This window comes from Culex pipiens, chromosome 3 (assembly GCF_016801865.2).
Source record: "Culex pipiens pallens isolate TS chromosome 3, TS_CPP_V2, whole genome shotgun sequence".
Classification (NCBI taxonomy): Eukaryota; Metazoa; Arthropoda; class Insecta; order Diptera; family Culicidae; genus Culex; species Culex pipiens.
In genome coordinates, this window is record NC_068939.1 from 7,460,809 (window position 1) to 7,487,362 (window position 26,554).

The 26,554-nt window shown below is 41.0% G+C and overlaps 2 protein-coding genes across 5 annotated transcripts; one reads left to right on the plus strand and one right to left on the minus strand.

Annotated features, from left to right (window-relative positions):
* Positions 1-1,657: 1,657 nt before the first annotated feature.
* LOC120419773 (uncharacterized) lies at positions 1,658-9,851 on the plus strand. Of its 4 annotated transcripts, none has more exons than XM_039582605.2 (5): positions 1,658-3,421; positions 3,950-4,270; positions 6,196-7,062; positions 7,118-7,987; positions 8,039-9,851. In XM_039582605.2, exons 1-5 carry the CDS (start codon positions 2,368-2,370, stop codon positions 8,362-8,364), a joined length of 3,438 nt encoding a protein of 1,145 aa, XP_039438539.1. In that variant the 5' UTR covers positions 1,658-2,367; the 3' UTR covers positions 8,365-9,851. The 4 variants fall into 4 exon arrangements, with proteins under 4 accessions (XP_039438539.1, XP_039438540.1, XP_039438537.1 ...); XM_039582606.2 differs by having other exon boundaries at positions 1,658-2,377; positions 2,438-3,421; positions 7,118-9,851; XM_039582603.2 differs by having other exon boundaries at positions 7,118-9,851.
* Positions 9,852-10,180: 329 nt separating this feature from the next.
* On the minus strand, positions 10,181-24,887 carry LOC120419739 (uncharacterized). Its single transcript, XM_052711241.1, is given in 8 exon segments — positions 10,181-12,897; positions 15,901-19,148; positions 19,207-19,593; positions 19,656-19,718; positions 20,148-20,619; positions 21,033-21,371; positions 22,202-22,482; positions 24,794-24,887. Coding segments are annotated over 8 exon segments (6,402 nt in total). The 3' UTR covers positions 10,181-11,379.
* Between the last annotated feature and the right edge of the window lie 1,667 nt (positions 24,888-26,554).

The following is a 26,554-nucleotide window of genomic DNA, read 5'->3' on the forward strand; positions in this document are numbered from 1 at the left end:
TGTATTCCATACGACCTAAGGTGCAAAGAAAAGCCTGGTTCAAGGGAATGGACTTGACGCGTGGATTCATCAGAACGATGTCCCGCCTTATGTCGAACCATTACTCGTCCAAGGCTCATCTGTACCGTATCAACATGAGTGATACGAACCTTTGCGACTGTGGGCAGGGTTATCAGGACATCGACCATCTCGTATGGGCGTGTCCAGATCACCAGGCTCACAGAATTAAGTTGAAAGATACTCTCAGGGCCCGAGGAAGACCACCAGAAATCCCGATGCGAGACGCGTTATCTCAACTTGACCTTGATGTTCTCTATCCGATCTATCAGTTCCTCTCAGATTCCAAAATATCCATTTAGTTTTCTTCCAGTTAGTTTTCCTTCAGTTAGTTTTCCTTCTGTTAGTATAACTCGCCTTCGCACAAAGCCGTCGTTTCTGGATTGCACCGGAAGCAAAGCAAGAACGCCCCAGCAGCTGGACACCGAGTTGCGGCTGAGGACAAAACGCAAAGGCCAGCAGAGCCAACCAAGACCCCTACACAATCCCCCTTCCCTTCCCACGCCTTGTCTTTAACATCAATCCCTTCCCTACTAACCCCGAGTAGGCCGCGGGTAATCGGCTCCCCTCCCACTAACATTTACACACAAGATCCTCTGTAATTATTAAGCCAAATGTAATTACAAAAGCCGACTCGGTCCTAACCAGGTCCCAGTACCGAAAAGGACCTAATAAAAATAATTTTATGAAAAAAAAAAAAAAAAAAAACAGCCTCACAAGGCATGCAAACCTTATGCATCGCTGTGTTAACATGTTTCCAACAGAAGACTTGTGTAGGCTGACTTACTCTTTTTATCCTCTAACAGAGGATGACTTTTGACGGGTAGAGTTTTTCGGAACATTTACCCCGAAGCTTTGAAAAAAAGAATTTTTCTGAAATCAGTACCATTAATATTATTTTTAATTGCTGTTTTATTTTTTGATGAGAGAGATCTTCGCTTCTGGATAAGGCTTTGTTCGAAGTGATAGAATTTTATAACGATCTTATCAAATGTTTCTTATGAAAGTCACTGAAAATTGATAGAAACAATAGGCTCTTTGGCAACTGAATTGTGAAAAAGATATACGTCGCATCTCGCGGCGTCCGAGACACCATTTGATTTTGCTGGGACTGATTTTTGAAAAAAATGCCAAACTTTAAAAGTCTGTACCGAGCTCCAGGGTGCTCCAAATGTCAATGTTATTTATACCAAAAGATGTGCAAGGATCTGGCCTACACGCCAGTGATGTTGAAAATAAACGCTTTAGCGGCCGAAGTGCCTAATAAAAATTACATTTTTGAATAAAATCTTGTTTACGGGTTAAATCCCATTTAAAATTCAAATGCAAAGCGCCAGCTCCTGTTACATCCAATCAAGCTCATATTTGGGATTGGAGCTCAGTATGACCACCGGAACAAACCTCTGAATGCCCGCCAAAATGTAATTTTTGTTACATCCTAATACATATACATAATCTATGCAAATTGCACATATTCTTCTAAATTATCTAATTTGATTCCACTTTGTATAATCTAGACTTTATCAATTAGATCTCTAAGAACAATTTTCGGAACAAGTTCTCATAATAAAATATCAGTATTTGTTCGTTACTAGGAAATCTACGTATTCTAATCAAAAACCTATCTTCGCCATATGGAGAGTTTGTTGCTTGATTAAAGCTTCAATAATTGGATTTTCATTGTAATATACCAACCAAACGATTAAAGACGAGTAAGCACGCAGTCTGGTAAATGTTTTAGAGCCAAAAGTAAGCTATTTTCACTAAAATTAGCGAAAAACATAATTTTGATCGATTTTTCCTCCATCTGGAAAGCATCGATTGGCATGTTTGAAAATAACTTCTGATCGCTTAAGCTTAGTCTTTTGGAACACATCATTTTGGTTTCAATATTTCTCACTTATTTTAACACACTTCACAACTTTTTTTGACGCTAACCTTTAAACAATCATTTCCACATTGACACTAAAATATATTTTTTCATGAAAATGTTAGTTTTTAGTAAGAAAATTCACTTTAAAAATTATTCAAAATCACCAGCTGCAATTGTATTTTCATCAAGCTTCGGCACTCCTTCAAGCTGGCACAAACACTTACACATTTGCAGTGTTGCCAAACAATAACACATTATTTTCCTAGTTTTTCTATGACGCCTCAATCTTTTCCCTCTATGCAACCCAAGTTTGCCATGAAACTGGCAACTCATGCGTCATTTTCAACTTGAAAACTGATTAGACCCTTTATAAAGTTCGGTTGACAGTTCATCACTGTCAAAATTGTGAAAATCGTCGTGGCGTTTTTTTGCAAAAAATGATTTCTGGTGAGTTAAAAAAGGTAATTTTGAAGCAAATATTCAAATTTTACAAATCTTTTGTTTCAGAACCCGGAGAAACCCCTCTGGATTTGTCCATTCCGGGCAACAAGGACAACAATCCTCGTCGGCGTTGTTTATTCCAAGCAACACGACCACTTGACCTCCGAAATTACAAAACAGTGACTGCCAGCTCACATGACGACATCGCGATGTTCCTCGAGAACAACCCGCCCGGAGGCGGCCCCGGAACCTACGCCACCAGGAGAACGATCAACATGAGTGCGTTCGCTGCACCGGAGGAGAACGCGATGTTCCTCGAAAACAATCCGCCCGGAGGCGGCCCCGAAACCTACGCCACCAACAGAACGATCAACGTTAGTGCATTCGTTGCACCGGAGGGGAACGCGACGTTCCTCGAGAACAACCCGCCCGGAGGCGGCCCCGGAACCTACGCCACCAGGAGAACGATCAACATGAGTGCATTCGCTGCACCAGAGGAGAACGCGATGTCGCTTGAGAACAGCCCGCCCGGAGGCGGCCCCGGAACCTACGCCACCAACAGAACGATCAACGTTAGTGCATTCGTTGCACCGGAGGGGAACGAGACGTTCCTCGAGAACAACCCGCCCGGAGGCGGCCCCGGATCCTACGCCACCAGGAGAACGATCAACATGAGTGCGTTCGCTGCACCGGAGGAGAACGCGATGTTCCTCGAAAACAATCCGCCCGGAGGCGGCCCCGAAACCTACGCCACCAACAGAACGATCAACGTTAGTGCATTCGTTGCACCGGAGGGGAACGCGACGTTCTTCGAGACCAACCCGCCCGGAGGCGGCCCCGGAACCTACGCCACCAGGAGAACGATCAACATGAGTGCGTTCGCTGCACCGGAGGAGAACGCGATGTTCCTCGAGAACAACCCGCCCGGAGGCGGCCCCGGAACCTACGCCACCAACAGTACGATCAACGTTAGTGCATTCGTTGCACCGGATGAGAACGCGATATCGCTCGAGAACAATCCGACCGGAGGCGGTCCAGGAAAGACTAAAGGTATGCCATTTAAAAGGTATATTTTTGTATGGGATAGTGGGGAGACTTAATTTCGCGGTGCAGAAATATCATGTTTGTGTGTGTATGTGTGAGTTTGGAAGGGGGGTGTGTGTTTGGGGGGGGTGTGTGTGTGGGGGGGGGGGGTGTGTGTGTGTGGGGGGGGGTGTGGGTGGCATTATGAGCTAGCAGCGGCCAAAAATAAAAAAAAATAGTGCAAAAAGATTCGCTAGATTGTGTAGAAAGTTACACATTGATTAACTCCGCATTGAATTTTTTCTTCACTCTCTTCTGGCAGCACTTTCTGCTACTGCAGAAAAGATTAAGGAAGGCGTCGCGACGCTCATGCAACCAAGCAAGCTGATGTTGCCAGAAGTGCTTGAAAAAAAGTTAATGTTTTCGAGTACCAGGCTATTAAGTCTCCCCTCACTCTATCTAACAGTAGAATTCTGGTCGTTCGAAAACTTAAACTGTTCTTAAAAAGTGATTTAGGTGACAAATAAAAAAACGATTGGGTTTATTTCTTTATAGGCGAGCATCGATATTCGGAGGAAGACGTTCAAACCGCCCTTGAACAAATTCGAATCGGATTGATTTCGATTTATCAAGCGAGTATCGACTTCAACATTCCGCGCGGGACGTTGCAGTACCGCCTGAGCGATAAGTTTAAAAATAAACTCACCACTGGCCCACCCACTGTGCTTACTGCATCTGAAGAGGTCAAGCTCGTAGAATGGTTATTTGACATGCAAAGAAAGGGATTTCCCCTAACATCACCTGGCCTGCAGGCCAAAGTTGCAGATTTCATTAAAGCGTCGCCTCGGCCAAACACGTTTAAAGATGGATCTCCAGGTGAGCTTTTTTTCATTTTTCAAGACTTTGAACAATTCTAACAATACAATGCCTTTTACTCAAACAGTAGTTTTGCTAGAATTTAAATAATTATATTAGATTTCATGCACAAACAGACTGAATCAAACCCCGATGGTTTGACACCAATAAAGTTATCTACGTGTGCATGTATCGCGTGTACGTGCACAGAAAATCGAGGTTATTTTTTTTACCGGCCAGCAAAACAAATGGTGTTCTAGTGTACGTGAGACCGGGCTTAGATAACTCTATCGTCACTGGAGTCACTTTTTAGTTCGACCCCCTTTTTACACAGAGCTCACACTTAGGGACCACCCACAAACTACGTGGACACCTTCATGAAACTTTGGTCACTTTTTCGTTTGACACTTCAAACTAAAAAGTGACAAACTGTCACTTTTTACACGGCGCTCACGCACACTATCAAAACAAACGTTTAGTAGTATGTGTGAACTCCGTGTAAAAGGGGTTTCAAACTAAAACGTAACCCCGTTCGTTTGACAACAGTTGGTGTCAAACCATCGGGATTTGAAAATTTGTGATTTTCTACATGTATGTAGCCCCTTAAAATAAGTGTAGAATAAAAAAAAAGCTTTCATGCCATTGCATACTTTTTTGTGATGTTGGTACCACTGCGTGATTTTGGCATTATGGGCGTGCACCATCTTCGCTTAAAAATCTGGATACGGGCAGGAGAACCAGCATCAGTTTTTTTTAGTGTTAACTCAAACCCCGATGATTTGACACCAATTGTTGCAAACGAACGGGGTCACTTTTTAGTTTGACACCCTTTTTACACGGAGCTCACAGAATTACCAAACGTTTGTTTTGATAGTGTGCGTGAGCGCCGTGTAAAAAGTGACAGTTCGTCAATTTTTAATTTGACTTTTTCAAACCAACGGGGTACATACTAAAAAGTGAGCAGTTCTCTCAGATTTCGGTCATTCGATTTTTTTTTTGTATTTTTTAATCCGACTGAAACTTTTTTTGTGCCTTCGGTATGTCCAAAGAAGCCATATGTCCATATAACTTTCCATACAAATTTGGCAGCAGTCCATACAAAAATGATATGTGAAAATTCAAAAATCTGTAACTTTTGATGGAATTTTTTCATCGATTTGGTGTCTTCAGCTAAGTTGTAGGTATGGGTACGGACTACACCGGTTAAAATTGGATTTAACTTGAAAACGGTGCACTTTATCAAAATTTCACTACAGTACTTTTTGATTGCAAATTTGATTTTACATCGAAAAATGAAGTTGAAAATTTTTGCGACCAACATTTCGATTTTTTTTAAATCAGTATTGATTAAAAAAATCATAACTCGGTCAAAGATTTTTTAGCACAACCTGGAAATTTCTGAAAAGTTGGCATTTGATGTCCTCTAAATTAAATAAAAAAAATTGTGTTTTTCTGCAAATTAAGTTTTAGTGATTACAAGTGAAATAAAAAATCACCATTTTTTTAAACCGTGTATCATTTTTTTCCAGTGTAGTCCTTATCCATACCTACAACTTTGCTGAAGACACCAAATGGATCGAAAAATTCTTTCAAAAGATACAGATTTTTGAATTTTCATACATCATTTTTGTATGAACAGCTGCCAAATTTGTATGGAAAGTTATATGGACAAACTAATGATGCAAAATGGCTTCTTTGGGCATACCGAAGGCACCAAAAAAGTTTCAGCCGGATTTAAAAATACAACAAATAAAATTGAAGAAAAAAGACCGTTTTCGTAGAGAATTACTCAAGTGTCAAATGAAAAAGTGACCAACCACCGGGGTTGAGTGTAAAAGAGAGTCTCAGATCTGTTTGTTTGTGTTTTAAATTTAAATCATATATTTGTATTTAGCAAAGCTTTAAAATAAAATATGTCTTTAATTAATAAATAATTTTATTTACAGGACAAAGCTGGCTGAACGGTTTCATGAGGCGTCACCCGAGCATCGCAATCCGTACACCGGAGGGGGTCTCGGCAGCAAGTGCGCGTGTTTCAGAAAACGACCTAAGAGGATGGTACAGATCAGTGTTGGCATATGGTGGATTGCATCCGGAGATCTTGGAGGCCTTGAAGGACCCGACGCGCAAAATCAACGGTGATGAAATAGGGTTCTATATGTACAAGCTTGCCAAGAAAGTTCTTGCTAAGAAAGGCAGCAGAGACGTTATGCTGGTGGAAACCGGAGATCCAAAAAAAAATATCACCGTCCTGTTTTGCTTCAGTGCGGATGGGTTTTGCTTTCCACCCGATATCATCCTGCCGTACAACCGACTCCCGACCGACGTAATCCAAAGCGTTCCAGGGCCATGGGGCATTGGCAAGTCTGACAACGGGTGGATGGACACACCAAACTTTGTTCTCTACATTCGTAAAATTCTGTATCCAACGCTGGTACGCCGTGGCGTTAAGTTCCCGGTTGTTTTTTTCGTTGATGGCCACAAATCCCATACGGCATTTGCAGCAGCAGATGCGTGCGCGAAATTGGGTATAGTACTAATTGCTATTTACCCAAATTCGACTAGAATTATACAGCCTGCCGACGTTGGAATTTTTGGCCCCCTGAAACAATCGTGGCGCAAAATTGTTCAGCAACGACCACCGAACGACCCACTAACAACCCGGAACTTCGCACCAAGCCTCCAAACTGCCATGAACGAAGCCTTGAAAGAAGAAACAATCAAGAAGTCTTTTGTAATTACTGGAATTCATCCGTTCGATGAGAACGCTCCAAATTATTCGAAGTGTTTGGCAAAATCTGCTAGTGGTAAAGGTACAACAAAGTTTTAAGTATTATTAGAAGTTATTAATTTTTGATCATTCTCTAGGCCAACAAGCAAACGGTTCATCGTGCGTTCCAAGCGCCGCCGAACATCCGTCGGCGAGCAGCCCGAACGACAGCAGCGTGGCAAGCACCAGCTTCGCGCCATCCCCGGTTCAAAGCTTTCCGAGAGTCCACAAACATCCGTCGGCGAGCAGCCTGAACGACAGCAGCGTGGCAAGCACCAGCTTCGCGCCATCCCCGGTCCAAAGCTTTCCGAGAGTCCACAAACGTCCGTCGGCGAGCAACCCGAACGACAGCAGCATGGCAAGCTACAGCTTTGCGCTATCAGACCAAGGCTTTCCAAGCGCCGCCGAACATCCGTCGGCGAGCAGCCCGAACGACAGCAGCGTGGCAAGCACCAGCTTCGCGCCATCCCCGGTCCAAAGCTTTCCGAGAGTCCACAAACGTCCGTCGGCGAGCAACCCGAACGACAGCAGCATGGCAAGCTACAGCTTTGCGCTATCAGACCAAGGCTTTCCAAGCGCCGCCGAACATCCGTCGGCGAGCAGCCCGAACGACAGCAGCGTGGCAAGCACCAGCTTCGCGCCATCCCCGGTCCAAAGCTTTCCGAGAGTCCACAAACGTCCGTCGGCGAGCAACTCGAACGACAGCAGCATGGCATGCTCCAGCTTTGCGCTATCAGACCAAGGCTTTCCAAGCGCCGACGAACATCCGTCGGCGAGCAGCCCGAACGACAGCGGATCGTCCACTGGCCAACTTCGCGAAATTCTGGGAGATGATACTCAGATTGAGATTGATCTTTTCGAACTTAGTGATGGTCTCCCTTGTGATTCAGCTTTACCTCTTCAGGAAGTTACCAACAAACGCCGTGTCAGTATTACTGATTTCTTACAAACTCCTCCCACGCCGAAGCGTAAGTCTAAGCACATTAACTACAAGATCAAGACCAACCCTATTTTAACAGCTTCAGAAAGGCTTGAAGAGCTACGGCAGGCTGAAGAAGAAAAAGCTAACAAAATACGACAGCAACAAGAAAATGCCAGAAAAAGGGAGGAAGTAAGACTAGGCAAGTTAGCAGAGAAAGAGAGGCGCGAGGAAGCAAGAGTGGTTAGGCAGGCAGAGATTCAGCAGCGTGAGGTGGAAAGAAAGCGAAAGCGCGAAGAGAAAGCTGAATGGAAGAAACTACAAGAAACCGTGAAGCTAAGAAAAATTGAAGAGAAGAGAGAAAGGAAAGAAGCTAAAAAGAAAGCTGCACAAGCACCTGATGACATTTTTGTCCGATTGCGATAATTTAGACTAATTTGCATCAAAGCTACCCGGATAACTAAATGATTACACATCTTGCGAACAAGATTTTTTGTTTTTGTATCTCATAAATTTAAGGATTGAATTAAAAAACAACACTTGATTTGAAAGACAACAGACTATTTGCTGATAATAAACTTTCGCTGAATATAGGTAGTAAAAACCTTTTTTTTTATTTTCTGAGACTCGTTTGCGTTGAAAACACACCATCTTTATCGCCTAAACAGCCGTTCTACGCATAATTGTCCCATGTTCGAAAAAGTGCAACTGAGAAAAACGCGATTAGGACCCTATTCACCCATTGACGTCCCTAATCATCCCAGTTAGCAGTTTATCACTCTTATTAGTTATCCTCTTTGAATACAACAGGCAAACAAGACACAAAAAAATACTTGGTGGGACAATTATGCGTTGAAGTACACCGATTGGACAGACTTGATGTTGATTTTAATGGGTTTGCGAATAAAGTACAACATTTCATGTGTTTTTCTTAAAGTATAGGGGAAATTCTCGGATGTTTGGTTGGTTAAACACTCACTTCTTATTCCATCTAATTGGCTAATTTTCACTTAGCTTGCTCATTTATTATCGAACTATTTCTCACTCGATTTCAGTTGAAACCCCTTTTTTATGAGCTGTAATTGAATGTCAAAGTGCTGATATGGTAACATTAGAGGCACGCTGGAATTAGATGCTGTTCCCCTACGTTATACTAAACTTAAAAATGTCAAAATCGTAAAAAAAAATTAATGGGACAATTATGGCAGAAACTTTCAGGCACATATGAAATAATTAAATTTTGTGCGGGATATCCAATGTTTTCTTGAACATGGGTATTAAGGTGTTATTTTTAAACAAGTGGTTTGAAAATTTTTCATTATTTTAAATGCTGCGGCTGTGTCCGACTTTAGCTCTTCAAAAAGATCGGCATCCTTCGACTCCCATAAATATGGACCTTTTCTATTGATTTCCATGCTCTTTTAGTAATATGTATTAAATTGCAATAAAATCTAGTAAGTTTTGTCCCTATTTACCCCAGTTTGCAGTTCTGCTAAATTACGCTGCTTGATTTTGAAAAAAATATAGCGTTTATTATTTCCAAAATAACGGTCATTTTGAAAACCAATTTAAAAACTGTCTCAGCATTCACAGGCCCTTTGCAAATCGAAATTATGGCTTTCATGCAGATTTTCTCTGTAGTGGTGCTTAAAAAGGCGTTGATTAGAATAGGTATCTGGGAGTGATTATAATAGGTTGATTAGGCTGAATATACAAATTTGATGGCGTGAATTAAAAATGATTTAAAAAATATATTAAATAACTGAAGTTCATATTATTTTATATTAAAATGTTCAGGAAGAGTTGCTCTTTCTAATGAACATAGAAACTTGATGATTTAATTGAAAATTGCTGAGAAATTCTTACAGAAACCAAGAGTCGCCGCTTAATAGGCTGAAAATAGGTAGATTTCCCCTAGCTGAGATATGTGAATTTCGCTTAGTTACACAATAGGAAGCGGTAACTGAGACATTTTGAATGCTCATATTTATTTTGTTAAAGAAATTAGATAAAATTTTGATATCAATTTCTTGTCTCAATAAAGCAATGCTGTTAAAAGTAACGATTATTGCGCATAATATAATTTCATAATTTCAGGTAATACTAGAGCGTCCAATTTCTAGATAATACTAGAGTTGTAAATTTCCCGGGAATTCCCGAAACTCAAGCGAAAGTATACATTTTCCTAACTTTTTGGCACATTTTTTTTAATTTACAAAAAAAAAATAGTTATGAAAAAAAGTTGCAGTGGTAATGCTACAGGCATAACCATAATGACGAAGAACTTCGGACACAAACGTATATGAAAAGTTTTAAGAATTATGATTTGCATTCCTTCATATTTAGTCCATTGAATAATTTTATGAATTCAGAAAGAGGGATTTAATGTTGGATTTTATTTATTTATAAACAATTATTTGTTTAAGAATGAATCTTTCGTGGTTTCCGGAGCAATAGTCCTGAATAGACCAGATGTTTATGAAATTCTGAGAGCAGAACTAGAATTGATTCAAAATCTGCCAGTCGTGAGATATCCGTCCGCTAATTTCCTTACGGAAGTATGAATGGTTAATCTGGAACGAAATAAAGTAATACATTAATTCCAGATTGTTCTTTTTGTGTTGCATTTCATTAGTTTGCTTTGGATTGACTTTCGAGCTCTTTCGTGAGATATTTGGTGGTCCTGAAAAGGACCGTTTGTTTTGAGTGCCCTGAAAAGAAAATTTGATTAGTGGTGATCCTGGGGCTGTCGTCTTTGGTGTTTTTGGAATGTTCGTCCTTCCTGTCATTCGTCCTTCCTGTCGCTCGTCCTTCCTGTCAATCGTCATCGTTATAGTGGGTTTAAATCTGAAAATAAATGGATGATCTCTGCAAAGATCTTGATCGGTAGATTTGTTGAAATTAGTAGAGGTGTTATTTATGTGAACTCGTATGTATGTGTGTATATGTTTACGTGTATGTGTGATTGTAAGTGTGATTGTATGTGTGTGTAGAAGAGTTTAAATATTTAATCAATGGGAAAAATATCATTGGGTGGTGGGAAAGGAGGGGGGGGGGATTTAAGTGTAACATAACTTATTTTTAAAGTATGCACTGTTCACTTCACTTCAGCTTAACCTATTATGTACATTTCATTGGATCCCTATGTGTTTGTGTATTATTGTAAGGGGAAGGAGGTTATGTAGTTGTGTCAATGTCTCAATAGTAACAATGAATTCAATTTGTCCTTAATCTAATAAATGAACAGTTCATTGTGAGTGTGTGTTAGTGTCAGTGAGGTTAGTATTTAACAATAAATTTTCTTCTTCGGTTTCATTTTTGTCTTCTGTTGGTGTAGATGCTGTTGTCAAATCCAGGTTGTAGTTGTTGTAGTCGAATCCAGGTTGTAGTCAAATCCAGGTTATAGTTGTGCGCAATCAGTCATGCGCAGAGGACAGCTGTTCAGATCGCCTGAGATGGTTCGGATGCTGCTGGTCTTAGGAGAGACAACATCGGCCGATGATACGAGAAATATGCAATGTACCGCGTGACCTCCGCCGTCATGTTCTTTGTGAACGTAAGGTCAAGAGCTGTACCACCAAGTGTGGTCGTCTTCTTCGTATCATTGCACAAACTCAGCATGAAATGTTCTCGCATATAACCCACGAAGTCTGCACTATCCTCCTTGGTGATGTCAAGATTGAAGTCTCCGGTAACCACCATTGGCGTATCCACGTAGGCAGTACGAATCAAATTGCGAGCAAGGAACCATATTTTCTGCTTCGTTGTGGTTCCTGGGGAGATGTATACTGATACCAGCAGTACTTCAGTACCCATCACCATCACCTTTGCTGCACAAATATCTCCGTACTTTTCTGCCTTGCCGAATTCTTGGTCGCGTTCGTTGCCCACCACTTCAAGCGTATGAGGGACTGCCAAGGTAGTATCCGGATCGGTCGTATTCTGGTAGATTGCAACACCTCCCGATCGCACACCAACCCGCTTCGATTGGATGATACAGGTAAAACCTTCTATTTCCTCTGAGGAGTGGTCATCCAGCCACGTCTCACTCAGTGCTAGAAAGTGAACCTTGGGAAGTATGGGATCGGTGGTTATATCCAACTTGTGAGCTCTCAAACTCTGTACGTTGATGGTCATCAACGTGGTGGCAGGTCCGCTGCTCTCTAAGACCTCACCCACTTCGTCCACAATGGTGCGCAAACGGTGATTCTGCAAACGCTTGTACTCGTTACGCAGTTCTCGCATTTTTGGGCTGTCACAGCCTTTCGCATGGTGGAACTTGAAGTCTCCCTTTGAGTTGGTCAAAAAGAGGCCCTGCAGCGACTTCACACGTGATAAACCGACGTACACCATTTGCTGATCCTGGGACTTATCATAGTCGTACACAATCTTATCAAAGGTTCCACCTTGAGATTTGTGTATGGTAAGGGCATTAGCTGGTGTAACCGGGAACTGTATGCGCTTGCATTTAATGCGGTTACCCAGATCGATGTTTGCGGATCGCTTCACGATTGGAGTCCAATCTGACTGCAAGATGTCGGGTCGTGTGCGTATCATAGGCTCCACCTCTTTCCTCGCAATGATCCCGATCTGCGCGTTTTCAAATTTGATCCAAAGTCTCATGATGCGATCCTCTGAGTCATCAACGCCCTCTTCGACATACATCAAGTCCCCAATTGCACCATTCACTATGCCATCTTCCACATTGACATTTGTGGTGACCATGTAAGGCATTCCAGGACAGAACTTAGTTGTATACTGCAAACCTGCCGTTTCAGCCAGACTCATCTTGTAGAGTTTGATACGAGCAGTTGCCAGTTGCTCTGCAGTCTTGTATCCCACAAAGGTGTCGTCTGCTGTGCAATCTAGCCCGTCAATGTTTCTCAGCGCTTCGTTGTTGTAGCTGGTTACGTCAATGTTCCGATGGAACAGTCGTACCCAGTGTTACCACATGCTCGTCTGTATCAGAGGGTCCAAAAATCTGTCTTATCTGCACCAAGCATGGCGAATATCTGTACCATTATCTGTACGGTATATTTTTTGTAAAAAACTTTTTTTTAACATGCATTTTGAACAATCTTATGACAACACTAAACGCTGATATGCAGCTTGGAAGGAACGCAAAACTCCATATAAAAAACACCCAAGAAACGGCCAAGGAAAGCCGTTTCTTCGCGTGACGTTCCTTCGCGCGATGTTTGTTTGCAAAAGTTCTAGTGAAAAAACTTAAATATTCAGAATTTGTTTATTTTATTGCAACTGAAAGTCATAAATGTATCAATAATTTTGTAATCGATATTATAATATTGAAAATTCCGAATTGCCTTTTGATGCCGAATCTCAAAAAGCAGAATCTTGAAATTAAAAGGAAGGATTTTGTATTTTGCTTGAAAAGAAGTAAACCAAAGAGAAAATCCATAAACACACAGATTCAAAAATACAAATATTAAAACTAAAAAAATCTAAGGTTAAGAAAATAAAAAGAAATATATATACAAAACAAAATTTAAAAATAACAAATTCAAAGCTTTAAAATTCTAATAATTAAAAATTAATAAAATTAAAATAATATAATTTAATAATTCATACATTCAAAATCCTTCAAATTCAAAATTATAATCCAAAAAATTTAAAATTCTAAATAAAAATCTAGAATTTCAAATCATACCCAGATTTAAAATTTTAAAAATATCAAAGAATTCAAGAATTAAAGCATTTATTTAAGAATTTAAGAATTTAAAAATTTAAAAATTTAAAAATTTAAGAATTTAAGAATATAATTATATAAGAATTTAAGAATTTAAGAATATAAGAATGTAAAAATATAAGAATATAAAAATTTAAGAATTTAAGAATTTAAGAATTTAAGAATTTAAGAATTTAAGAATTTAAGAATTTAAGAATTTAAGAATTTAAGAATTTAAGAATTTAAGAATTTAAGAATTTAAGAATTTAAGAATTTAAGAATTTAAGAATTTAAGAATTTAAGAATTTAAGAATTTAAGAATTTAAGAATTTAAGAATTTAAGAATTTAAGAATTTAAGAATTTAAGAATTTAAGAATTTAAGAATTTAAGAATTTAAGAATTTAAGAATTTAAGAATTTAGGAATTTAAGAATTTAAGAATTTAAGAATTTAAGAATTTAAGAATTTAAGAATTTAAGAATTTAAGAATTTAAGAATTTAAGAATTTAAGAATTTAAGAATTTAAGAATTTAAGAATTTAAGAATTTAAGAATTTAAGAATTTAAGAATTTAAGAATTTAAGAATTTAAGAATTTAAGAATTTAAGAATTTAAGAATTTAAGAATTTAAGAATTTAAGAATTTAAGAATTTAAGAATTTAAGAATTTAAGAATTTAAGAATTTAAGAATTTAAGAATTTAAGAATTTAAGAATTTAAGAATTTAAGAATTTAAGAATTTAAGAATTTAAGAATTTAAGAATTTAAGAATTTAAGAATTTAAGAATTTAAGAATTTAAGAATTTAAGAATTTAAGAATTTAAGAATTTAAGAATTTAAGAATTTAAGAATTTAAGAATTTAAGAATTTAAGAATTTAAGAATTTAAGAATTTAAGAATTTAAGAATTTAAGAATTTAAGAATTTAAGAATTTAAGAATTTAAGAATTTAAGAATTTAAGAATTTAAGAATTTAAGAATTTAAGAATTTAAAAATTTAAAAAATTTAAAATTTTAAAATTTAAAAATTTAAAAATTTAAAAATTTAAAAATTTAAAAATTTAAAAATTTAAAAATTTAAAAATTTAAAAATTTAAAAATTTAAAAATTTAAGAATTTAAGAATTTAAGAATTTAAGAATTTAAGAAAATCAGAATTTCAGAATTTAAGAATTCAGGAATTTAAGAATTTAAGAATTCAGGAATTTAAGAATCAAATAATTTAAGTTAGACTGTAATCCATATTCATACAGACTGCAGTCCCGATTGATCCAGTTGACGGTACAAAACATGATTTATCGAAAACTTTCAATAAAATTTACTTTGACCATATTCCATTTATTAAATAGTTTAATGTGACATAATGGTGTTACCTTTCAAGAAACAAATAATAATGTTTTGAAAAACGAGGATTAAATTTTGTAATATTCAGGCAACTACAAGGCGGTTGTAAATATGTTTCAAATTTAGTGCATGTAAAGTATGGAATGCTAAAAAGATAATTTTTATTATCAAACTTTTTTTTTGCAAAAAATGCTTTAAATGCAATAAGCAAGATTATGAATATGAAAAAATCATGTTGTTTTCATATAATTTAAAAATATACTCAAATTAATAAAAAAATACAATAAACTTTATGACACATTATTTTCTGTATGATTCAGTACAACTTTTATTAAATTTTTGAAGTATTTTAGATTTTATTTTACCTGTGTTCTCCTTCATTTCAAAATCATTTTTGAGAAGAATGGGAAATGCTGTAAATTATGTTATAACTTTATTAGAACGAAATGCTATAAATTATTTTTATTAGGTCCTTGTCGGTACTGAAACCTGGTTAGCAATGAGTCTGCTTTTGTAAATGCAGTTTTCTTAAACCTAAAACTACAGAGGATCTTGTGTGTAAATGTTAGTGGGAGGGAGCCAATTACCCGCGGCGTACTGGGGGTTAGTATTTTAAGAGAGACTCCTAGTTCAAAATATTCTAGCATAAATGGATCTAAGATCGTTAAAAAATATAAGCATGATCCATTTCTAAATGTTTCAAAAGTTAAACTAGATTTAATCAATGAAAAGTTCTTAAATGTTGAGATAATTGCAATAACTTAACTATTCAATAATATCATTTTGAGTAAGAATCTGTTTTATCTGAAAATCTGTAAAAATCAGTACGGTGACCCAAATATCTGTCATCTGTACGTACAGATTCTGTACTCAGATCTTTGCTGAAAATCTGTACCATGACAGATAAATCTGTACATGTGGCAACGCTGGTCGTACCGCCCCGCCAGTGTCCTCCTTGCTCAGATCCTCTTTTGTGAAGAAACGGCTCTCGATCAGTTTGGTTTCATCGGCGGTCAGTTTCAGCCCATTACCAATCTTGGTAAGAATGTCTGAAAACTGCTTATCCGCCTGACGCATAACCTGTTTGAGCTCGTGAAACATCAACGACTGCCACACCACAGCGCCACAGATGGAGTTCGACGGAGGCTTGAACACGGCGCGAGCATTGACTGGGGGCAACTGCATCAAATCTCCACTCACCAACACATTCACACCGCCATATGCAACATCATAGATCATGTAAACATCCTGGAGGCGTATGTGTGCGGTATTCAGGGTGTGGGCGCCAACCATGCTGACCTCATCGATGATGTGAAACTTGATATGCTGCATCTCGTTCCTGTACATCTGGAGCGTTTCGAAATTCATCTTCGTTGCCTGGCGAGACATGGTGATGTGGTAAGCGTGGTGCAGGGTGGTTCCACCAATTGCGCTGGCTGCTTTTCCAGTCGAAGCTGAAGCTACATACGCGTTGTCGCGGGAGTTGTGAGTTTGGCTGTACCGATTGATCGTTTCCATAAGCGCACGCAATACGAAGGTTTTGCCGCTTCCTGCCGGACCGGTCAAGAAAACCTGCAGCGGCTCGTGCTCTTCGTAGCAATGCATCAGATGGATTACGTGCAGAAGCAATGCCCGTTGCTCTGCATTCGTAGCTCGCATCATCTCACAATATGCCTCCTTCGACAACACGTTTGTGCGTTGCTTGATGACAGATCTTAAACCTCTTGTGGGCAGCAGCTCAAAGTCATCATTATTCGGCTGCATGATGACTGTCCGCACCAGCTCGTCGTGCTTTTCGGTTGCTGCGTTGTTCTCCGCTCCATCCTCCAAGTTCGCAATAGTGCGCAGATACTCCTCGACCGTTTGCTCCATATTCAACTCACAGTCGTATTCCTTACGCTTTGCCAAGAGTTGTTCCTCATGCAAATCGTACAACTGGAGGAACTTATTCTGGTCGAGAACATCCACCACCTCATTACGAAATGGCAGAAACAGGAGAACAGATTCGCGCTTATACTCAGTAAGCTCGCTCATACCGAATCCGCGCCAACGCAGCACCCTTGGCTGTGTCCTTTTCTTGTAGCTGTTTTTACCTCTTTCCTGAGAATACCAAGCTACGAACTCAGCCAAGCAGACGTTTTCCAGGCCTTCACGCTCTTCGTACTTCTCGATGATGTTCTTGTTCCACACATCAGTCGAGTCATCGCCAACTCCTTCAGCATCCATGGTCTTGAAGTGCTTCCTGCTTCTTGTCCGGTCTTGGGGCCACGCAGTTGGAATGAACTCAACTTTCTTACTTGCCTCGGACATCGGCAATCGCAGTAGGAACCAGGCTGCTTCCTGAGCGCACATCTCCACGGCTCCAAGCATCTTCAGACTGATCTTCTTCAGCATCTCGCCGTAGTCCATCTCGGGGTTCTGCTCTTGCATGAGGATCAGCTCTCGGTGCAATCCACTAACACCACGATTGGACTTGTTGACGTACTCTACCAGGTAGTGGCAAAGTTTCTTTTCGTCAACAATAAACTGGAGATCCATGTTCGAACGCAGCTTGTCCGCAATCCATGCGTTGAACGGATTCGTTCGCAGTTCCTTTTCATCCATCGAGCGCTTGTAGAAGACCGTAGGCTGTTTCAGCGATGCACGAACTACATCCAGGTAGTACTCGTATGTACACTCGCAGTGGGCCAGATAGTCCTCAATCGTATCGAATACCATTGTTGCCAGGACATCACGCATTTCCTCAGCGCGTTTCTTCAACTCTTTGCGGCGACTATCGTCAGCTTTAAGAGGAAGCAGGACCCGTTGTTCCTTCATGGGCCAGTACGGTATATTGAACCGACAGCGCTTTTCCCCTCGCTTTGTGCAAGTGAACGTGCAACGATGAACCTGCTTAGTAGCCGTCTGCGTGGGAAGGTCCTCGAATCTAATGGAAGTGATGGTGTTGATCAGTTCCAGAGTAGCAGGCATGTGCTCGGAAGCAGGTTCCTTGGGATCGTTGGCGAGCCAAAGCACTGCATGGCAGTGGGGACTACCGCGATGCTGGAACTCAATCCGTTTGAAGTAATCGACGACGTAGTACTTCCCGAACGGACTATGAGTTTTCGAACCCAAGATCAAGAGGATGACTTCGATCAGCTTGTTGAAATAGAGGCAGCACGTGACTGGATCTTCACTGACCAATACTGCTCTTTGAAGTGCTGTTAGTTGCTCCATCGGTTCTGTCAAGTCGATCCTGTTCTCTTGATCCGAGAGCTTGTACAGTATCTTCAGCAGTTCGGGCCAGTGAGTCTCGTTAGCACTCATAGTCAAGAAAACCGTTGGCTTTCCCAGCTGTCGAATCATGGCGAACAAATCTTTCTCCCGTATCTGCCAGTACAATGCCGAGTTCGGAATCGATTTCAGCCACGCGAAGTTCCTCTCGATAAGGCTCTGCATGAACTGCGGGTCACTGAGTTGAGCACGGGTCACATTGTTCGTACCTTGGACCCTAAAGGAGCTCGAAACTCCATCGTGAACCCGAAGACGCATGATCTTAACACCCATGTACAGGATGTGAGTCGGCTTTGCTCCACGCCGGTCACGTCGTCTAGTTTCACTGGTAGCCTTATCGTAAGGAGTAACGCGAACCCCTTTCCTGTACGATCGCATTTTTCCTTGGTAGATTCCGGGAAAAGAAAGCTCTTCTGCATACTGATCGTACACGATGGAAGTCGGCATTCGGTTCTGACCAGGAGCAATATTAAGACTCATGTCCTCGTTCCAGAAGACGGTCTGTTGCTGTCCTGCGAACAATTCCGCTTCAGTTTCGAGTACGTCAAGTGCAATTTGGTCGTTCTGCTGGGGAATTCTTGGGACATCTCTTGGGACATCCTCGACTTCCGATACTTCCAGCTCAATCAGTTCCTCACCGTCAGTACCTTCTGGTACATCCGGTTCCATGAGGCTTTCATCCAAAACGATACCTTCGCGCTTATACAACGGAGTGTTGATAAGATAGCGAAGCCAAGCTTTAACGACAGACTTCTTGACATATCCCTGCAGGTGGTTAGACTTGTGGATCAATTGCTTTTTAATGCAAACATTAAAGGCGTAATCATCTTCCAATTGACGCGGAAGCATCCGAACCATCTCGTTGACATCAACAGGGACATTTATGATCTGCCCGATGATTGTGTAGCTTCCTAAAATTTCAAAGCACGTTACCAACTACAAAATTCAAAGTTGATAAACAATGTTCACCTCGCGCATGACTGAGCCGACGAATTTGCATGAACGGCAGCCTTGGCGCAATCAACCGCTCGGTGATCGGATCCAGTGGTGGAAGGTTCGCTGGCTTCTCCGGGTAGGTAAATCCATTCGATGTGGACAAAGTGGGTACTTTTCCATTCCTCAGAGAGTTGTTGCAGGTCTGGCACACCTTGAATCCCGCGACTGATTCAAAGTGGCCTGCCTCGACCAACACTCTCCCGCCATCGCTTGTGATGGGCCTCAAGTCATTGCTGAACCAGATGCGTTCACAAACATTGCAATAATCACCCAGTTTGTTGTTGGTAAACTTTTTGTGAAAAGCAATGTCGGCCTTCGCGCAATCTGGCTTGCCACCAGCTGTGGCAGTCGTACCCGTCTCTACAAAACATTAAACAATTGGGGACAATATTGAAAGACCTCCCTAAGTTACCCAGACTTACCCTGACTATTGGGTACTGATACCTGAGAGGACTCGTTCAGAGCGGAACGAGTCGGTACGATTCCTGTAAGATACAGGAAGATCTAAATAGTTGCTTTTGATTGTATAATATTAAACCCAAAATTCAAAGTTAGACAGTGCGTAGAACAAATGCCTATCTCATGCTAAAACTCTAAAACAGATTATTTATTGGCTATATTAACTGTGTTTGTTTTAAGAACAAAATTAAATTATTCTGCCAACTAAATTCATATTCATACGTTAAAACATCCGCTTTATACTGAGAAAATTCATTTCAAGAACACAAATTGTGCATGCAATGTGAAAACTTTCAAACATGATCAGCATTATATTGCTAAGTTGTAAAATTTTGTTGAATTTAGCGAAAGGTAAAAATCTTGGTTATAGTTTCACAGTTTGGCGTTATCTTATCTTAAAAGAATAGACAATCAAATTAAAGCTAATCTTTGTTCACATTTAGCTAAAAACTCACCAAGAAATGTCTCGGAATCGGCCTGAAACGTGCCCCTTCCAGAACCCGATGGAATCTGAACCGGGTCAGGTCGTGGGTAGAACCGTACTGGCCCCGTGCTCGGGCCGGGCATCGGCTCCAAATTCACAGTTGCTGCTGGGTTACCGGCCGCTACTGTACCTCCTCGCTCGGCCTCCTCTTGCGCTTTCAGTTTCTTCCGCTGGCGGAATTCCCTGACGCGCTCAGCGCTCGTCTTGGCAGGCCTCCGCGGTTTCGGTGCCTTGATCTCCTCTTCCTCCTCCATCTCCTGCTCTCCCTCCTCGTTCTCCATCTCCTGCTCTCCCTCCTTCTCCTCCTCATCACGATCAGCAATCGTCTCCTCAGCTTGCCTCAGTGGCGCCACCACTCTGTTCTCCCTCTCTCTCTCCTCACGCTTCCGCTTGCGATGACTCGCAAGGTATTTCGCCGCCAGGTGTCGTGACATCCTCACTAGCTGAATGCCAAGAGCAAAGTGTTTGCAGTTTTGCGGGCGATATTTCTTATATAGTTACGCAAAAATATACTCTCTCCCTCTCTCTCACACACACACACACACACAAACCGACCATGTGGCCTTTTGGCAGGCAATTCATTTTGAAATTGATGAACAACTCTTTCGTGATTGTTTTGATGGCCCTGAAAAGGGCCGTTTGATTTTATAAGCGGTGTACGATGCAGATTTCGTCCAATCCGCGACTCATCCGGATACTGTTTCGGCAGCTTGCCCCAGTTTCATCGTTGCGTGGTTCCGGTTGCCTTCAACCTGCTGCATCTAGTGCGGCCGCACTTTTCGTGATCCTACTTGATGGCCTTTCTCCTCCCGCAGCTTTTAATTTATCTTCCTCTGCCGCACCGTGTGCGAAACACACTCTTCGCCGGCCCGAACGGTACTGAAGAAGACTTGGGGCTGCTCTTCTTCTCTCCTCTGCTGCTCTGCTGGTGCTGCTCTTCTTCCCTCCTCTGCTGCTCTGCTGGTGCTGCTCTTCTTCTCTGTCGGTGTTGCTGCTGCTGCTGCTCCGCGGTTCGACCTTCACTCGTCGATGGTCTGGATAGAATGAAGAGGCTTCTGTGCTGGGATTTTTCTTTTATACTTTCGCGCGAGCCAGATTTTGCGCTGGAGGGTGGAGTGTCGATTGACGTAGGAGGTTCATACGTACCCAATTCGGGCGCATAAGTATTAGTGCTTTGCAGAGACTCGGTTTCAATCTGCGAGCATCCATTAGGTGAAAAGGGAGCCCGTCTCATACGGGTCCGCGGATTACACGGTGCTCGGCCCGGAGAACCAAGAATGAAAGGCAGATTCCGCGGAAGAGAATCGCCACTCGTCGTTTTGCTTGGGCGATGTGCTAGTCGCACGCGAAAGGCAAATTTGTAATTAATTGGCCCTTTTTAGGGCCACCAAATATCTCACGAAAGGGTTTTTTTAAGTCTTCCAATTAAAATGCTAAATTTGCTTTTTGTCGTCAAATGCAAACAATTTTACCTGCCACTTGCAAGGGAAGAATTTTCAAGAGCTTTGATTGTGTGCAAAATTGAGCCAAGGCAAAAAATGGTCAAATATTTTAAAATTTCTTCTTTCTCAGTCCACATTTTTCAGGCGACCAAAATTTGTAATGATTTGTATTAAAATTTAGATTAAATGCGGAGACAGCGTGTGTAGGCTTGCAAATTTTACTCTGTGTGTGTGTGTGTGTGAGTACGTCAAAGTAAATGACGAGCAGCAAAATCAAATGTAAAATAAAGGAATAAGAAACATGTACCCATTTTTAGAAAATTTTGCTTTTAGCAAGTGCACACAAAACAGTTTTAGATTTGAAGAATAACTCTTTCGTGATTGTTTTGTTGGCCCTGAAAAGTGCCGTTTAATTTCATAAGCGGTGTGCCGGCAGATTAACAATGCAATCCGAGACAGTTCCGGCTGATTTCCAGCGTGGTTCTGACTGCCTGCGTGGCCTGCTGCATCTAGTGCGCCCGCACTTTTCGTGATCTTACTTGATGGTCTTTCTCCTTCCGCAGCTTTTTCTTTTTATTCCTACGCCGCACCGAAACACGCTCCTTGTTGACCCGAACGAGAGTGAAGAACACTTGAAGCTGCTCTTCTTCTCTCCTCTGCTGGTGTTGCTCTTCCTCTCTGCTGCCCTCCTCTGCTGGTGCTGTTGCTGCTGCTGCTCCGCGGTTCGACCTTCACTCGTCGGTGGTCTGGATAGAATGAAGAGGCTTCTGCGTTGGGATTTTTCTTTTATACTTTCGCGCGAGCCAGATTTTGCGCTGGAGGGTGGAGTCTCCATTGACGTAGGAGGTTCATGCGTCCCCAATTCTGGCGCATAAATATGATTGCTTTGCAAGCCATTCTCAACTCATTCGAACGGAACGAAGCAGCAAACAACGAGCAGCGAGCAAAGCCAGCAGAATGGACGATGTACATGGCAACTTTGCACCATTATTTGGGCTGCCTCCCATTGACCCTCGGACGGAAATGTTAATTTCCCCCAGAATTCCATTCGTTTTCATCCGACCGCACAACTGCGGTGATCGGATTAAATGTGCTGGAGATTAATATTTCCGTTTCCTTCAATTATATAAAATCAAACGGCCCTTTTCAGGGCCATAAAAATATTCACGAAAGAGTTATTCTTGTCAATTCTAAATTAAGGTTAACATTATTTATTATGCGTAAATTTTCACTGAGCCTAATCATTATATTTACAACATTTAAAAAACCACTGCAACCACTTGCAGTCGACTCTCTGGCTGTCGATCTTCTCGATATCAATAATTCTCCATCTATCGATGAATTCTTCAGTCCCTTCAATCTGCATACTTCAATTATCTTCATTCCTCGATATTTTCCCTTGCTTGAAGGATCTCTTCCTCGACGGTCCCTTGGATTCTGTTTGCATTAAAAATCTCTTCCGGTTGTCAATAATTTCACTTTCTCATGGCTTGCATAGACATTTTTCTTGGCGAAACGAAGCTTTGAAGGGTATTTGACATTAGTTTGTTTTTGTTTGATGGACGTTGCCATGTTTCTCTCCCATAGCTGGGTCGTTCTGTAAACTGATGATTCTCTTCCTCAACGGTCCCTTGGATATTGACAACCAGAGAGTCGACTGTACTTTCACTTCTGCTCTGCAGAGCGCTTAAATTATGAAGCATTATGACGCCTAGCGTCGCAGGTTTGAAATCGGGCTGCTTGAATTTTTGACCGTCGCAGATTTGAGGTCCCCTGGTGGTGACCGCTGCTTCTGCAAACGCTCATTCGACGGTGGACGATATCTTTAAGAAAGAATTTGAGGGCTATTTAGGTACTTGAATGTCCCGTCCGTGGAGGGGAAGCTCAGTTGTTAAGTTCCATTTAGCGTGTACCAACGAACAGGTGTGTGTTTGTGTGTGCACGCGCATTCTGAACGCTAATTGATTGCTCTTTTGTGGAAAGGACTATCCGAAGTCCCAAAACTGGCTACATCTGCTGCCGTGGCAGCCCGACGTCCATTTTAAGCGCGCTTTGGTCGATTTAGTGGTCTCGGGGTTGATTAAACTTTGCTAAGTCCGAGACGATTTTAGGTACTTGAATCGAACGTCCGCGGAAGGGAAACTCGACGCGTAGAACCCAATCAGCGTGTACCATCAAACGGGGAGTGTGTATGTGTGTGAGGACGAGCATTTACTACTTTCGCGGAAATGCAAGCTGATTTTTTTTCAATTTCAAGAAATAACTCTTCGTTATGGATTTCTGCCAGCAAAGTGCCATTTTAAGCAGATCTGGTTGTTTTAACTTCACCGGGAAGCTCAACGCGGCGCACGAAATATAGCATCACATTTGGAGGCCGCGACGTGTGCATACGAACACACACTCCGTCGCGGCCCAAGCCCACCGAATCGAAGTCGTGGCCACGTCAATTTTTTTACTTTTTTACTTGACCACCCAGCAGATGGCCCCTTCCTTAACATCCCTCCCTTCCCACAGTACTTGAAATTGAAGAATTACTCTTTCGTGATTGTTTGTTGGCCCTGAAAAGGGCCGTTCGATTTCATAAGCGGTATGCCGGCGGATTTACAATGCAATCCGCGACTGATCCGGGACAGTTCCGGCTGATTTCCAGCGTGGTTCTGACTGCCTGCATGGCCTGATGGTCTTTCTCCTTCCGCAGTTTTTACTTTTTATTCCTCCGCCGCACCGAAGCACGCTCCTTGTTGGCCCGAACGAGAGTGAAGAAAAGAACACTTGAAGCTGCTCTTCTTCTCTCCTCTGCTGGTGTTGCTCTTCTTCTCTCCTCTGCTGGTGTTGCTCTTCTTCTCTACTGCTCTCCTCTGCTGGTGCTGCTGCTGCTAGCAAGCAAAATTTTTGCCACAGCTAAAGTTCTTCAAATTTCCCTGTATTTATTTTTCAGACGGTGTGTATGTGTGTGTGCGTGTGTGTGTGTATGAGAGAGAGAGAGAGAGAGAGAGAGAGAGAGAGAGAGAGAGAACCCATCCAAGTTTAACAAAATTAATTCATTTTGAACCACTATTCTGGGTGCTTCATTTTACTTTTCCCACATTACCAGGATTTTTGAATATTCGAGAAACTCTTTCGTGAGGGTATTATTGGCCCTGAAAAGGGCCGTTGGTTGGTGGTAGGCCATTACGGCAAGCACAAGTGGTCTCCTCCCGCAGATTCGTCCTCTCCTCCCGCAGAATTTCATCCTTTGGCCGCTTCTTCCTCCGCTGCACCGAGTGCATTTCTTGTTCTCTGCTGCTGCTGCTGCTGCTGCATCAGGAGCTCCGTCCGGGTGCGTCACCGGTTTGGGGGAGCGGGGTGAAGGCAGCTCGCCGAGCTGTGAAATCCGTCACCCCGCGCGTCCTTCCTTGGTTCCGTCCCGCAATCAGCAGCAGCAGGTCCCGAATCAGCAGCAGCAGGAGCTCCTTCCAGGTCGGCGTCCAAAATTGATTTGACTTGATTTTGTATCGGCACCTCCTTTTATATCAAATCGTTTTGGCGTTTGACGAAGCAGCAGCACAAAAGGAATAAATCGCCAAATTGTGTCAAGGCCAAACGCAGACAAGGCTTTGGGGGCGGAGTCAAGAGAGAGAGTGTGCGCGTGTGTGTGTTGTGTGCGTGCTTGCTTGCTGTGTGGAAGCAGTTTTATTAATTTAAACTCAGTTTTTAAGTGCTTCAGCTAAATTTCATGGCCATTAATTAGGTATAGTAAGAATGCGTGAAATCTCCCCTTTCGTTTGGTGGGTACCACTTTTACGTGTGTTGAACAGGAACTGAGATATTAATGTTACAAATCTTGCAGTCGCGATTAATTTCTTTTCGTTACATTTCGCTCCGCGAAATTTTGGATTGCTACCCTGTATAGAGCCCTAAGACGAAGTTCTTCGTCAAAACTCAATTTAATATTATTCATTTTAATTTATTGTTCTTATACACATTCAGTTCGTCTGAAAATTTCATATGAAAATATGAATATTTAAAAAAAATATTCGTTCCAGAAGCTTTCACAACTGGGATCTTGTTTATTCGTTGAGCAACAAAAATTACGATATTATGAAATGAAAATTTACTATCATAATTCTGGTTAGTTTTTTAAACGAAAATTGTTGTTATATCATTTGAAACATAGGTATCCTGTTCTGTCAAGATCAAATTATGTTTTTTTTTTACGATTTTGTTTACCATGGCCAAATTGGATGAAAATTGAAAAAAAAATCAATTGATGTCTCAGAGAGGGTTATTCAAAAAGAATTTGGTAAATTTGTTAAAAAGTGTTAACAGTGTAATATTAATAAAAAAAACTTGAGCTAACAAGCGCGTAAGAGGTTTAATATGAACTAAGCTACTTTTATTGCTATGAAAATTCTTTAAGACGAAGTCATTTATTAAGCTGAATCATTAAAAAAACTACTTCGTATTATATAGAAGGCGATTTTATAAAAAAATATATTTCAAGTGAAAAAGCTGATTTTAAAGGTGAATTCAATGCTTATCTGTTTATTCATGAGCTCAAAGAAGTAAGACTTGTTCAAGAAAAAAGATTTGCCAACAAATCCATATTTTCTTCATTATTTTTTATTTTCATTTCCACGTCGTCTCAATATTATTCTTTATCATATTCTCACAAACTGTTCACAGAGCCATATTCAATAGCAATGTTATGGTTTTGAAGCATGGATTCATTTTACTCGCTGTCCAAAGACTGTGATTGGAAAATAACACTGCACAAAAAATACTAATAAATTTAGAAATAGCCTATATATTTAGAATATCAATATAGGGGAAATATACCCATTTTAATCACTCTAAGCCGTTCGACCAATTCTCATCACTTTTGCCGTTTTCTGCTATTAAATCAACATTTTCAGATGAATCAACAATGAAGAGTTGCTTGCTCACTTTTTTTTTG